At 40.8% G+C, this 15,782-nt stretch overlaps 3 protein-coding genes across 3 annotated transcripts; all 3 read right to left on the bottom strand.

Annotated features, from left to right (window-relative positions):
• Nucleotides 1–3: 3 nt before the first annotated feature.
• Nucleotides 4–7,579, bottom strand: bace1 (beta-secretase 1). The gene is made up of 9 exons (XM_053872893.1): nt 6,794–7,579; nt 4,553–4,641; nt 4,271–4,487; nt 3,201–3,338; nt 2,996–3,130; nt 2,255–2,356; nt 1,784–1,933; nt 1,440–1,611; nt 4–1,208 (listed from the first exon to the last, which is right to left on the bottom strand). Exons 1-9 carry the CDS (start codon nt 7,094–7,096, stop codon nt 970–972), a joined length of 1,545 nt encoding a protein of 514 aa, XP_053728868.1. The 5' UTR covers nt 7,097–7,579; the 3' UTR covers nt 4–969.
• A 1,738-nt stretch (nt 7,580–9,317) lies between these two features.
• Nucleotides 9,318–11,459, bottom strand: LOC128763417 (T-box transcription factor TBX1). Its single transcript, XM_053872199.1, has 6 exons — nt 11,453–11,459; nt 11,213–11,372; nt 10,656–10,757; nt 10,021–10,192; nt 9,465–9,620; nt 9,318–9,389 (listed from the first exon to the last, which is right to left on the bottom strand). The coding sequence occupies exons 1-6, from the start codon at nt 11,457–11,459 to the stop codon at nt 9,318–9,320; spliced, it is 669 nt and encodes a 222-aa protein (XP_053728174.1).
• Nucleotides 11,460–13,857: 2,398 nt separating this feature from the next.
• On the bottom strand, nt 13,858–15,450 carry apoa1b (apolipoprotein A-Ib). The gene is made up of 3 exons (XM_053873770.1): nt 15,284–15,450; nt 14,934–15,069; nt 13,858–14,805 (listed from the first exon to the last, which is right to left on the bottom strand). Exons 1-3 carry the CDS (start codon nt 15,324–15,326, stop codon nt 14,202–14,204), a joined length of 783 nt encoding a protein of 260 aa, XP_053729745.1. The 5' UTR covers nt 15,327–15,450; the 3' UTR covers nt 13,858–14,201.
• Between the last annotated feature and the right edge of the window lie 332 nt (nt 15,451–15,782).

Here is a 15,782-nt window from a genome sequence, read left to right as displayed (position 1 = left end):
GGATGAAAGAAGGAATCCATTTATGTGTAACAGTTAAGACAAGTAGTTTATTTGATGAACAATACTGCCAACATCTGACAGATAAATATACAGTTTTCATATTTACAGCTCACTCGGTCGCAAGTCGAACTCTTCCATTGTACATTGTGTCTTCAGAGGAAATCATAATCCAGGCTGGTGTCCTCGTCCAAGCATAAATGCATAAAAACATGGCTTTATAGTGTGTCAGTGCCTTTGTGAGAAGCCCTATAAGATTTGTTTAAGTGTGACGTCCATGACGTGTTAGTCATGGATGACTGAGCAACATATTTGCCATGTGTGCGATCATGGATCCTGTAAAATTGATGGGGAAAAAATGACCAGTGACTTTCAGTGTCAGTACGCAGCGCTTCATGTGTGTTTGAATTGCATTGCTTGAAGTCTTTGGTGGTATTTGTAAAATAATCTATCGCTATATATGTTAAGTAAAATCCCTTATATTTCAGTTTATCTTCCAGCTCTCTTTACTTACAGTACAGCTATACAGAAACTGGCATGCTTGCACAATAAAATGTACCTCATTCACTCACAAGCAACAGACCTGTGAACCTTCACATCATAATCGAACCACAAACATCCTGGATGATTACTGTCTTATACTGAACATCCAATTGATCGGTTAGTTACTCTGTGTTGAGCAGGGAAAAGTTTAAAGACATCTTTGTGGTTTATGTACATTATTTCATAAGCACAACTGCTCTCCTCAGGAATGCTGGTCTGCACCTGCAGCAAAGAGGAAGAGCTGCAACTGACACTCTTTTATATCGGCTCCCGCAATCCTCATCGAGAGTCAATGATCTCCCGTCTTTATCCTATGCGTTCGGTTCTTTTTCATAACATTCTTTAAAGCACCACCGCATTTCATCATCAAGCCTGTGTTTAATGGTCCTGAAGTTCAGGTGTAGATCCTTGTGACCACGGTTGGTTTGGTCACTTGAGTAGTGATATGTCATCGTCGAAGTCTCGTAGTGGGTGAAGGCAGCGTGCAAAGCGCCACTGACAAACCATGAGGCACAGCGGCAGCATGAAGAGGGCACAGATCCCCGCCATGATGTAGGCTATGGTCATCAGAGTGGACTCGTCCGTCTGGGGTATGTTGTAGCCACAGTCTTCCAAGTCCACGCCATGGAACGGACCCTCCACAGATGCTGTGCGAAACTTATCATGGACTGAAAAAAAATAGTTAGCCAATCAACATAAAAGCATGTGAACAGTTCAAAATCCTTATGACATGTTTCTCTTTTCCGTTTTCTTATACCGATATTGGCAATGCAATGATTTCCTTGCATTTTGAGCCACAACAGATCTTTTTTTTGATGGGAAAATACTTTCACTAAACTAAAGTGCATTTCTTTGCTATGTGGGATGTTTAAAACCACATCACACTCTGTCTAACTTACCATGACACGTGCTGACAGCAAAGCCGATCCGCTTCTTCTCGCGGTCAAAGACCACATAGAAGCCCTCCATGATTACAGCCCCCATCACAGTTCCGGTGCTCGACTGAGACACAGCAAACTTGTAGCAGTCTTCCTGTGCGGAGGCTACATCTTCCACTGGACGCAGGTATTGCTGAAGACACAGTGAACGCAGAATAGTGACGTGCTAAAGTAAAACATGGAGAGGGTTGTTCTGCATGTGCATCTGCATGTGCATGTCTTGGTACAAACCGTATCGTGTCGTATTCCAGTTTCCACACGTGTCATCTAATCTAACATGTTGTTGCTGTGACAAGCGTTATTACCTGGGGCAGGATGGAGATTCTGAAAGACTGGTTACGATTTTCACTCATCAAGTAGAGAGAGATGACTGGGAAGATGTGCCAGGGCGTCGTGCCCGCCTGCCAGCAAACCAGCTGTTCCCCGAGCCAGAACCCAGAGGGAAACTGTTCGGTCTGAAAAACAGGGTTAAAAATACTCTTGAACTTCTTTGCTTGCTTTATTATTATTAATATAATATATTTTTTACAACAAATAATGACATTATATCATTAATATAATGATATGATGTACAATCACTTTTATATTATAGTAATAATAATTATTCTAACTATAATGATACAATAGTTATTGTCCACTCTTTATAGATGCACATACGCATAAAGCAACGTCTATGCTTTCAAGCTCATACAAGAAAACTGTTAGTAACTGAGGTACTATCTCATTTGGCTTTTATAAGCAAACCTTTATTTATTGTTCCACAAACATGCTCTTACTGAGGAAGCAGCCTCGATGGCTTTGACTGCAGCCTGAAACACTTTTCTCGGCAGTCGCAGATTGGTGGTTCCACTGTCCACTATGCTTTTATCATAGTTGTACTGTCAAGACAAAGCAAACAATCACATGGTGAAGGCCAGTTGGTTAACATCAGTGAGGATAATACCACTGCATAGAGATACTCGACAAACCTTAGTTTGATATCTGACTCGAGAATGTTAAATGTAAAAATCTGTTTTTGGAGACAAACACTTTGTAGAATAACACATGATCTAACAGTGAGTTGAAATATTTACATCCATAATTTTAAGAATTTGTGTTTGTTGTTAAGTTTATTAGTTATTTCATTAAATATGAAAATGTGCTTTATGTACCTGTGTTAGTAAATAAGTAGTTCTATAAACTGCACCGTGTTGAGTTTATGTTCTTTTTTAAAATTTCATATTTGTCAGATGGTACTTGACTGAAAAAAAAATATCCCAGAAAAGAAGAAGAAGAGAACCACTCAGCCAGCATGTAACCAAATACAATATTAATATAGAAACGCATGACTCAGCTAATATTGACAAGGTATTTTCGGCAGATGTGAGCAAAATTGAGTGCCTGTAATAATGCACTAAAATATTCTATGAACATCTAGCTATCAATTTTGTTAATATCATATTGCATCATTAATCCATCTGGTTTTAGAAGCCCACCGACAATGAAACATTCCTCCACATTAATCCATTCATACTCACCTCTTTACAGTCCATGTTAAGGTCCTGTCCATTCACCTCGATCCGCACGATGATGACCTCATAGTACCACTCTCTGCGGATGGGGGTGTACCACAGCTCCCCCACATACAGCGACGGGTCCACTCCTCCAATGATCTGCTCGATCAGTGTACATTGTAAAGCGAAATAAAGGGGCACGAGCGATGGATCATTTTCTGTGACTCACCATGCTGCCACCAACTGTGGAGCTGCCCAGCGAGTAATTTTGGGTGAACCCAGCACCACACAACTGGAGGGAGAAGAGATTGGGGACGGATGTCTGACGAACCAGAGAATCGAAGAAAGGCTCCAATGACTCATCGGGCTAGAGGGAGGAAATAAAAAAACAACTTTTACAAAACAATCTTGTGTAATGTAACCTGGAATCATGAGGAAATAATACATTTTACACAGCAGAATATTAGGTAATGCAGTACAGTACACAGCACATTCGAATTGACAAGAGTTAAGGCATAATATAATGCATTATCCTTGTGGTGCAGTGTATGAACTCCATTAAAGATGTGGGGCCACGTGTGCCACTTTTGCATGTGTTTGTGTGGCCCTCAGGAGGTCAAAGTGAAAGTCCCTTAAAATAAATAAATATTGGAAAAATACTTCCCAATAAAGCGCCATTAAATTATATTCACGTTTTACCCGTAGAGGCGTTGGACCACTGAAAAAGAAATCCCAAAATGTGTTACTTATATTAAGAAAATGAATCGATCATTTAAATAACATTCAGTCAAAGAACATATTTTAGCCATATAATCACACGGTGTAATTACACGTGTTCCTATTTCCTCCTCATTTTCTTACATATTAGAAGCAATTTAGGCCCAAGTTTTAGTTTGAGCTCTACTTCTTCTGCACATTGAACTGTGTTTAATAATTTCTGTAACAATTAAAATACATAAGTTGCAAGGCAATAGTTCACCATGAAGAGGGACCTGAGCAAAACTTTAAATGATAACGTCATTTTTTTTCATGCCATATGCATCATTCTGAAGGTGTTTTCATCATCAAACATTCATCAAACTATCAATAACTAACTTGGAAGACGATGGATATCCATTAATACTATTAACAAGACACTTATGAATCATCAAGCATTTTTCTTTAGCTTATTTTGGTGATGTAAGATCAGTTATATTAGTTTCCAGTGATGCTGACTGGAATGCAACCGGCTTTTTCTTTTCACACTAGCATCAATCACTGTCCTCCTAAACTGAAAAACAGGGATTTATCTGCCTTTACCCGAGCAATATCTGCATATGCCAGTCCAAGGATTCCCTCCCAGTTAGAGCCATTGATAAAGAATCGATCTGACTGGATGATAGAAGCGATGTTGGCTCTCAGCGTGGCGTTAGGCCCGTGTGGAACTGAAACCAGGTCTGTACCCAGCTCTCCTTCCCATCGACCCTGAGTGTACGGAACATACACACTCTTGCCAAGGTCTCTGTAAGAGGTGGAGCTGCAAAGAAGCAGAGGGAAAAAATTGGACCATGCGATCAGTTAACCTGACCTACTGCAACTTACAGGGAGCGGTGGTAATATCTGCGCAGAAAGGGATGAGACGCGGCTCCAACTGCAAAGTTACTGCTTCCAGTGTCAACCAGGATGTTGAGCTAGTGAGGAAAGGGGGGAAAGTGCATTATTAAACATGCCTTCTTCAAGCTCAGGGTTATATCTCTGTAATTACATGATAATTACTGGTTATTGGTTACTTATTACGGTTGGAATAATAATTCTGTGTAAAATATACAATTTATATGAACAAATATTTCAAAGTTTCATAGTATACATTCAATGGAAAAAAGTAGTAATTTGTCATTAATGACGTAATGTCAAGTTGAATTTAAGTTGTGTTGCTTTTTCTTCAGTTTAAAGTGAATAGTAGCCTTTTTATTTTCATAAGATCATCATTAATAACCTTTGAAATAAATGAGATTAAAAGACTGTTAACTTATTTGGGTTTGGTTCGCAACTTAGGACATTGATAATGCATTTAAAAAAACATACTTCCTTGAGCTAAATCTAAAAACTAGATTGAGTTGTTCATTATCTTCGGCTTTCGTGGCAGGAACAAAAGCCTGGCTATAGTTGCCGATAATTTGGATCTCTCCAGTTTCTCTTCTTTCTTGGCGTGTAATACTGTTTCTCGTCGTCCTAAATGTCCTTCACTGTCTCGTCTCCACGCCGACCGTCTGCTCCTCTCAGGTTGCCTAGCCCACCCTCTTCCTCCCCACTCCCCTCTCGCCCAGTGTGCGTCTCAGATTGTGCATCGTCAGTTAAAAGAGAAGATGTGAATGAAGCAGTGACTCATTCATTCGTGGATAAAATAAAAAAAAAATGTAATCTCCATTATTTTCTAACCCTAACCTTCAAACTGAAAACCAAGTAAACACTGAAAGCATGGATGTGTTTTGTTGACGGCTTATATTTAAACAAACATTTCTCAGGAAGTCACACACACACACATCTTTAGATTCAGATTTTCCACCGGGGGAGGAAACCAGAGAACATGTACGGAGCCCACACAAACACTGGTTGAACATGAAAACTCCACACATTTACACTTAGTGATGTCTATCCTTTAAACCAACAGAAGGAGTCATGAAAAATCGAATATTGTATCAAGCAAGTGAATGCCTTGTATTGTGGTACTTATTTTTGCAATATTCAGTCGTACACCAAATTATACATTCTTCCAAAAATTGTTTCATAATCTCTTGTTTTTTCCCCTTCAATTCCAAGCCTACGACTCCACTCCCTTTCATCCTCTTTCATTCACCTTCTCAATTTCCGATCTCCTCCTTTTTCGTCCTAGTCATCACTTTCCTCCTCTCTCAGTGCCAACTTGGACGACACAGCTGCACCCAGCTGGCACTGCTCAGTCCACAGAATTAATGGTGCCATTATCAGACTCTGTCACTCGGTCCTGTCTCTCTCGCTCTGTCACACACACACACCAATGAAGGGAAGCCATCTGTCATTGCAGCAGTCATGATGCATGTATTGTGCAACTCTGGGTATTTTAATGCAACACACTGTGGTAACTCATTCATGCATTCAATTACTCCCCATTTAGTCAGTTCGTGTTACATGTCATGTCCTCTTTAAATACACGCCTGTTATTAATTCTCGGTCATATACACAGTACTGAATCTGTTGATGAAAAGTTCCCCTCAAGCAAAGCTTCATGATTAAATAGGTTAACAGAAAGATTACAGATGGCAGGATTGGATTAAGCAGACCATTAGAATCATCCCAAAACAAATCCAAAAGTCAAAGGATATCATTTAAGTGGCTGTAGGCTTGGGCACCAAAAAACTGCTTCATCTTTTAATTGCAGATATCACTAAAATATCTAATAAATAATGTCTAAATAAATTCTCCTGGTTCTCCTTTTTATTTAAAATGTATGTCATGAGAACCAATGCAACAATATTTTTCACCTGGCTTGCCACTTACAAGTTTATTAAAATTACAGTACCTGATGTGTTTAGTTTTGATACTTTTACTTTGTTTACTTTCTTACTCTTTACTTTTACTTTGTTTATTTGAGTTGCATGTGCAGTTTCATTCTTATATTATTATTATTATTTATAATGATAATAAAACAGACGTAAAAATAATTGAAAAAGGAATTTAAATATTGAACTATCGCCTGTCAACATTATTCTTCTTATTATTAATAACAACAACAACAAAAACAATAATCATCATCATCATCATAATTTTTGAATTGTGGCGCACTGATTCGAGTGACAACGTTACCTTCTGCGGCGGGAAGCCCACAGCCATCTCCACGTAGTATCCTTGCCCGGACTTCCCACGTAGGTTATCGATCATGTCCACGAAGCTGATGCGGCCCGCTGCTGCTCCCCTCCGTCTGCGCACCTTCCCCACGCGTTCGCTTCCCGCGAGCGCGGCAGGAGACAGGAGCGGTTTTTCTGCGCGCGCGTCTTGCCGCAGAGGAACGCGGATGGCTAATGGCGGGCCTGAGGCGTCCGGAGCGGATTGACTCGAGCTCAGCAAACACAAGAACGTCCATGTAAACACAAGTGACAGTTTCTCCATGTTGACACGGAGCGACGGCGGGTTTGGGGGTAAGTTTGGAATGTCGTTATCAGCGCGGCATCTAGTCTGCAGCAGGAGAATCCGCCGGTGATGCTCCGGTGACAATTACGACCATGGTGAAGCCAACGTTTGGCCACTGTCACAGCGCATCACACATAACAATGTCACACACAATGAACCGGTCTTAAAGCCGCCTATGAGGACGAACAATCCCGCACTTAATCCAGGCGACCCCCAGTGTCACAGACCGCAGGTTATGACAGGCGGCTGTCAACACAAGCGCAGGCCCGCGTCGTATTTCCTGCCAAACGTCCTAATCTTAAACGACTAAAACCGTCCAGGCTTGACAAGGTGACGGACGGGCTTTCGTCCGCGTCCGTAGTGTCAATAAAACCGTTCATCGTGTCCCCTACTTCCAGTCCTTCACCTCCTCCTTCTCCTCCATCCACCCCGCCGCTGCATCCCTCCGTGCTCCGCGAGCATCACCACCGTCAAACTCCAGGACATAGAGGTGATACTTCCGGTGTAGGTTTTCAAAATAAAAAAACATACACCACACGCAATATCTTCCTGAAAAGCGTCGATGTCCTCAATGAAAACGTGAAATTCAATTGCTCGGACGTTATAGTCATCTTTGGAAAGAAATGGAGTCAATGAACAATGTTGAAGGATAGATCACTGACACTAAATAGATTTAAATTAATTAATTCATGCGCTTAATCAGGCCGCATTAAGAGAATTAGCCACAACTAATCAAAGTATGGGGCCATGTTTAAGTCCTGCACCCTGTGTGGAATGTAACCCATTCAAGCCATCAACTAACAGAAAGAGCTTGTCTTTAAACTGGAGGCTTCTTTCAACCCTGAGATTTTTATAATTTTATAAACATCAATTCTCCATTAGAATTATACAGAGCTGCTTATGACATGTTAAATATCCTTTATTTCACTGCACGCAAAAACATAATGACACACCGTATATCTGTTGACCATTCTTTTCATGCATTAAATATGACACATTTGGCTATGAATAGTCATTTATGAAAATACCAAATAGAAGCATCAAGAAAGTGAGGACAAAAGGTTATTAGTTAAAGTAAATTGAAGTAAATGAGCACAAGGGTGATGAGATTAAAGTAATGAGGAACTGTCAACATGGTATTTTTTTTTTATATATATATACCTTACAAATAGATTTATCCTTTCTTCAGCATGGATTATATTTTTTCCAAAACCAGTCTTGTCTATTAACTCTCCAGTAAAGGATGAACCACAAACCTGCCTTAATGATCACAATTGTGAGTGACCCATTGTTGACGTTTTGTTTTAATTGAGGACCAGAGAAAAGTAGAAAACACTGAGAGAGGGCACCGGAATCCTTTCATAGTTATGAGATATTACCTCTACTATGGAGGATGTTTCTTCCACAGTGTTTGTTTGTCTGTGCTCAAAATAATTTTGGATTAAACTTTCAGGAAATATGGAAAATGGGGCGAGGAACAAAAGACACAATTTTGGGCATTATCAGCATCTGATGATGAGATATTAATAAGAAAAAAACAGGTTAAAATACTGAAAATCAAACCAAGGCACTCAAATGCAATGTAAAAGAAGTCATCAGCTGAACAGGTTTTTGACCATAATACAGATTTTATCTTCATGACAGGTTGCCACTTTCATGAGAAGACCTCTGAGAGTCCCAGGAGGATGAGAGTGAGGAGAGTAAACATTCAGACACAAGCAAACTTTCCCCATCTTTTCGCTCTAAACTTTGATCTGCTGAGACTTTAGAATTGTGGAAAAGTTCGCACTGCTCCAACAGAGGCGGGATGAAGTCTTCCTGACCTGGAGAGGAAGAAGGTCAGCTTTTGGTGTGTAACATTTCATAGAAAAACAAGTACAGAGCAACATCTCTGAAAAAAAAGAGTCCTTACAAGCTATACTCACTGCTTATTGTCTTTGAGCCCCAGTTTCTTTCTTCTGCAGCTTTAGCAGTGACAGACTCATCTCTGCCTTCCGGTGGGCTCCACACTGCTAAAGGCCTGGAAGTGTCACCCCTGCAAACACATCCATGCAAGTTTAGTGCTGCATGAGGGCAACAGCCATTCATGTAAGAACCTATTTGTTCACAAAGGTCAGAGATTAGCTATCAGTGAAACAAGGGCTTTATCAGGACCGACTTGTAATCACATTCATCTTTTGCAAAGTGTCATGAGCGACGCTCACCAATCCTGGTGGTCTGCTGTACGGAAGCCTTTGGCAAATGGGTTGCTCGCAATCTTTAGCTGGGTAATCTGGAAGGAGACGTTTATAGTTTTGATTGTATGGACAAGTAATATATATGTTTTTTTTCCATTTAAGTTCCATACACGGTGGTTCTGATATGCAGTGACAGCCATAAACCGGGTCTCGGGGAAGGAGAAAGTGCAGAAGTTCCGGAATGCGTTCAACTGGCTGTGTGGGGATGGATCCGCGTAAACCACATGGAAGCGAGGCTGGTATCGATGCATCGAGTTGAGTATCATCTGGACAGCAAGATTCAGATATCACTCAGTAAGCTCACAACAAAACTGACTTTTACGCTGACAGTGGATATCTAGATTCTGTGACATGCATGTTGGTGAATGCTACCAACACATTTTCACAATCATCTGGCTCAAAAAAGATTTATGAGCAGAAAGTCTAGTCAGCGATGTTCAAATGTGTAAGGGTTTGGAGGGAGCAGTGGCCCTTCAGAATCTACAAAACCAAGATGGCATCCTAAAATGGCATCATCTGTTTCTTGTAAAACATTTTCAGAAAATGTCTGTATTTAGTTTAACCATTTAAGTTATATTGGTAGCAGACAGACAAACACCAGCGCATAACTCTTTTTGCAGCAGCACTCCCCAGGCCCCCTTCGACGCCTCAAGATGGTCCACTCACATGTCCGTTGTCATCCAGTAGGTTGTTGGTGAGCTTCAGGGTATCAAATGATACAGTCTGCTTCATCCATTGGGATCCTCGGGCCGGGGAGTCGGGGTGAAAGTGCATCCGACTTGGAGCTCCGACCTCTGCTCGACCTGCTACCAACCACGATGAGCTGTGAAAGGAATATCTGAAACAAAAATAAAGGAGGGTCATGTTGCATGCAAAACAGTGCATGTAACTTGGCAAAACTGAATAAATATTAGTATTAAATATTAAAATGGAATGATTTTTATAAAACGTGTATACCTTGCTGGGGTCAGAGAATAGAATGAATTATTTATATTGCTGTTTTTATGTCTTCATTTACTGTTAAGTGCAATTTTTCTTTCTTAATTGATTTTTCTAAATTTTATTTGTTGGCTGCTAATAAACAGAAATACAACATTAAACAACTAAATAAATACTAAATAAAATTATCCTTACTATAATACATTTTGATATAGCAAAAAGTATCTCTATCAATGTCATAGAAATGTATGCTGCATTGAAAATATAGATAATTAATTATTTGTCAATGAATAAATGCTAAAGGTTTTTGGTGTGAAGAGAACAGTCGAGGTCATAATTTATATGGATAAAAAGCATCACACCTGTATCGTTTATCATCAACTGGGATGAAATCCATGAGAAGGACGTATTCGGCTGCAGGATCCATCCCGGAGATTCGCACTTGGAATGTTGGAAACATCCTCCTTCATGTCACATTCACATGAAAGTGAGGGAGGTATCCAAAGAGCATACAAGAAGATACACAGATAGTTCAGAAATGGAAATTAGCTTCATCTAAAATAGTGTATGAGAGGAAAACGGTGCTTCATTTCAGGATCAGATTAGTTTTCCTGAAAAAAAATAAACATAAAATAAAAAGTATTTCTCTTTTCATGATTGAGTGATGATAAAAAAAGATGTGCTCTAGAGTATGAGTGGTTGTAGTCCCATTCTCTATTTCAATATTTCACAGTTTTGTATTTTAGCTGGAGTAATTCGGCTTTATTTCAATATATAATTCAAATTCCTTATGGAGGAACGGATGGGCTGCACCAAACAGGGCCATGTAACCAGGAAAAATAGCTTGTGTGTAAACACAACTGGTTCTTTGTGATGGCAGACATAGACAGAAGCTTTGCTTATTTAGAAAGAATTTTACCTTCCAGCTTTAGTGACGATCATTTCTGTGCCCAGTTGATCAAACTGTTGCCAAAGTGTTTGCATTTCCAGCTGCACCCGGACCTCGCTGACTTGGGGAACCTTGATGCTCGACACCGGGATTCCACCAACGCAACATGGCAGGGGTGGCTCACTGCTCCCTTTGAAAGTGAAATTCGAATCACAGAGATCATGATCAGATATTTCCTTCCATCACCACGGTATAAAGATTATCACTTACCGTCCATGGCCTTTCTGATTTTAAAGGTCTAGATGAAAAATGTTCTTCCTCTTTGTAAGTCGCTCCTTCACTAAGTCCCATCCACGTACGTCGGAGTGTCATGAGTCACTGTTAGGGTCCAAAAACATCCAGGCTTTATACACCCAGCATCTCTCACAAGGGACCGCCATGAAGTCTCATCCATAACAATAGTCATGGTCCCAGTGACATGAGCAGAGCGCAGCTGCGCTTCAATGTATCCCCCCAAATCTGAGCAAACACAAACCCTGACTTCAAAATCCCTATGCGGATTGCTTTTTAGCCTAAAGCCTGCCAAACAGTAACACATTAATAACGTTCTTCTCGGGCCACAGTTAACAGGCGGTGAAAGACGAAGAGAGAAGAAACCGCTTTTATTATTCATCGCCAGTTTCAGCACCCGGCTCATTACATGATACTTTTTAATACATTTTTTTTAAACCAAGAAGGAAGCTAGGTGCTTGTTTCTGAAAGTGTGTCTCTTGAAGCCACTTCATTTATGATATAGTGAGACCCGATCTTCTGTTCTTTATCCTCATGTGGCTCGGCTATGGGACCGTGTTGAAGCCTTTTGGCCTGAGGGATCAAACAGGGAAACAACTGTTATTTCCTAATAAAGCACACGTTTCCGGGATGTCAATAGGCCAATTGGCACCCATGATTCATCATCTCATTAAGCACAGTGTCCGGGAGCACCACAGATATTCACTATGCCTAAACAGGCCATATTTTCTGGAGCCTTTGTATTAATCCATGTCATTGTTGACATGAAAACCTATTATCCTATTAACACAGGAAAATTAAGAAAATAAAATGACTGATCCCATTTTATTCAAATGCATGTCTATATATATCATACATTTGCTCCAAACTTATATTAGTTGGAGAGGAAGCGACATTGAAACAGTTTAAATCAGACCTCTTTTTATCTTTTGTAAGGGACAGGTAACTCAACAACTGACAGAGGAGCACTGTGAAGAGTGACAGCTATCACTGCAACCGTTGAAACTGTTTTTTAAAGAGTGAGTGCCTGTTAATATTTTAAGAAGCCAATACAGATATTTTTAACTGACTAGGGATGATGATCAACATTGGTCAAGATAGAGGAAGCTGCTTTGCCGTGGCAAGCCCTGTTGAAAATTCTGAAAAAGGAAGAAGAAGAAATAACCGTGTCCCTGTATTTTTATGAGATCCAGTGCAGTACCCTTATGATCCCTGCAACATAAACTAGTTTGGCCTTTTTGTTTCGGTAAAACTCAGGTTAAATAAAGTAAAGGAACTCAGGCACAAGAGGCAAACAAAAATATGCTTCCGAAGTCCAGTATTTCCAAAGTCGAGCAGAGGGCATTTACCAGTGGATAATCCTGAACGATCTGGCATGCAGGTCTGGAGCCGTCCTGCTGATGTAGGTTGTTGCTTCCGGCAGGTGACTGCCGATCAGTTCCAGCCATGTGTGCTAAGTTGATCTTTCATTGATCAAAGCAGAATTGCGTGGACAACAGAATAAAAGCAGATCATCACAAAATGTATCTTTATTTATACCCACATAGCTTAGTACAATTTACACAAGGCAAAAAAAGGAGTCACAAATATTTAGAAATTCCTGTGACAATCCCAGCCACTGTACTTCCTAAACCGGAAATCTTTGGGAGAGATTTAACCTTTAGCTTGTACCATTGCCGAGTCAGTAGATTTGTGAATGATGTTGCATCTTTGAACCCCAGACACTTGCCATAAAAGACAGTTGAGAGTTGCAATGCAAGGAAAATATAATAATCTGAAATCCATAACATGACACTGAAACTCCCTATCTTGCACCCATGCAGGTGTGTTTTTATGCATTTCCCTAAGTTAGTGCCATTTAAAAGTTCAATTTGTTACATTGTATACTATGTTTTCGTATTGAGACTTGAAATTCCGGAAGGGGGCGCTCTATCTGTCCCAGACTGCCCCAGACATTTAACTTGAATGAAGACCCCGGAATGCAGCAGAGCTAACATCACTGTGTTTAAAAATGGGCTCTGCTCGGAGCACTTCAAAAACACATCTAAATAAAATAAAAACACAGTGGTGCAGATACTGTTTGGACAGTTTCTGGGGAGCACATATCTACAGCCAAGTTAAGAACGCTTTCAACTGAGTCTGGGTTATGTCGTCGGTTGTTTGAGTGTGAGGTTAAAGATGCAGTGATGGACTGAATGTGAACATGTGACCTCTTCTGACCTCTTCACTCAAGAGGTTGAAAATAAGAGGCCTAGAGTTAGCTTTAGTTTATAGTTAGTCTTTGCTTTTCATAACTTTAACAGAGGTGACTACCTATACATATTATATTTTAAATGCATCAATTTCAAGTGAGGAGACATGAGACAAGAAGTCAATCACCAATGTAATATAAACACTCAGATGTTTATTGCTGTTGTCACCATACATCATTACACAGACTTGAAGTCCATGAGATGGTTCAGATACTTTTTCCAAACAGCAAACCAGCGTTTTTCTTGCGTGTCTAATAAGCATCTGTAAATGTCTGCATTTCGTCATGGAGGATCGTTGATGTGTGTCCAATGTAGGGGGAGAGTGGATTTGACAGGGTTTTGCTTAAATGGTCAAGGGGTTGAAGCGGTGGTGGGGGGCTTGACGTTTTGTCACAACCCAGTCCATACGAAGAGAGAGGAAATGGAGGAAGCTGGAATGTGTCTATGGAGATGTTAGTTAACAAGGCAGAAAGGGTTTAGAGCGCCTGGACGCTGCCTATCAGTTCATGGAAGAACTGTCCAAGTGCACCCTTCACAACCTCAGCTTTCTCTGCCAGCCTAGCCTTCACAGCTTCAAGCGCTGCAGGATCCATGTTTCTAAGTCTCTCCATGGTCTTCTCCATTTCCTCTCTGTATTCATTGATGAAGGGTTTGCTTTCTTCATGGAGCTGAGACACACGCGCAGAGACGGCATTGTTCACAGTTTGGATAATGGGCATCAGGGCTGCTTTGGTCTCCTCCACATTTGTTTCCACTTTGGTCTTCAGCTCTTCCATCACTGGTTCCAGCTTGGCCTTAAGAGCTTCCATCTCGGCGACATGCCTCTGGTGGTGTTCCTGGATAATGGGATCCAGCAGGGCCCGGTACTCCTCAATGTGCCTATCCACAACCGCCTTAAGATGTTCCTCTTGGGGGCGGAGCACTTTTTTCAATTTCTCAATATCTGCCTGAATCGTGGCGCGGGTTGATGCGGTGAGATCGGACATGGTGGCGAACACTTGGTCAGTGTTGGGTTTCACTCGAGACTGGAAGTTTTTGAGCTGTGTATGAGCGTCATCTAGCTGCTGACTCATCTTTCTCCTGGTGGAGGAAAACCAAATCATGAGCTTTAACAATAGCATTGAATTGGGATATTGAATAGAAACAACCTTGTAAGAATGGATGCGCTCAGAAAGGAATTTTTTAAAAGTCATGTGGAATTGTCTTACCCTGCATCTGCAAATTCGGTGTTATCAAGCTGAGACAGGGCCCTCTTGATGCTCTCTTTCATGTTTGTTAGACCCATGTCCACCACAGAGCGGGCATGGTCAAGAGGAGAAATATCAGCAGGGGCTGCCTGGGCAGCTACATAAGAAAAGAACATAGTTTCTGATCAGCACAAATAGAATTGGGACGTGTTCACAGTTGGAAAATGATTCTGCCGAAACTGACGCGCTTGACGCACATTGAGTTTATCTCTCTACAGGTGTCAAGGTATATGAAGATTTTTTTAAACATCTCCCAAAAGTATGAATATTTTCATTTCAAATCATTTGCGTTGCAGAACAATGTTACTTACCAACAGCCAACAGGAGGGCCAGAGCGAGAGTCACAAACTTCATGATGGTGGTCTAACAAGCAGAGGAGATGACAATTTAGGTTTTATGTTTCATACAGATTTCATGAACTGATCTGGGCTGTGGAGAGGAAAAGCATGGCAGGTAAAAATAAACCTTTAAACATATGCCTTACTCTAATCCCGGTGGATAAGGGATAACTGGAAACAGAGACAACTGGAGCAGATTAGTTTTGGGACGCTAATCCTGAACCGGGTTTTACTAAATGAGATAGCAGGTCGAGTTAGCAAGCGATAGCTCTGGACAACCCCAGGACGTTCCTACCTACCTTCCTTCCTATTGGAAAGGAAAATTTCTCAAAGTAGCATACGAGAACCTCTAAATGAGATGAAAATAAGTCTGCGAGATCCAGAAGTTTTCGTGGTGCCTTACCTTGTGCAGCAGATGACGAGACTGAAAAGCTTCAGCAAGAGCTGACTTTATATTTCCTGGATGAGGGGG

This window comes from Synchiropus splendidus, chromosome 8 (assembly GCF_027744825.2).
Source record: "Synchiropus splendidus isolate RoL2022-P1 chromosome 8, RoL_Sspl_1.0, whole genome shotgun sequence".
Classification (NCBI taxonomy): Eukaryota; Metazoa; Chordata; class Actinopteri; order Syngnathiformes; family Callionymidae; genus Synchiropus; species Synchiropus splendidus.
Note: the sequence above shows the minus strand (reverse complement) of the source record. Positions and strands in the feature narration are given on the sequence as shown.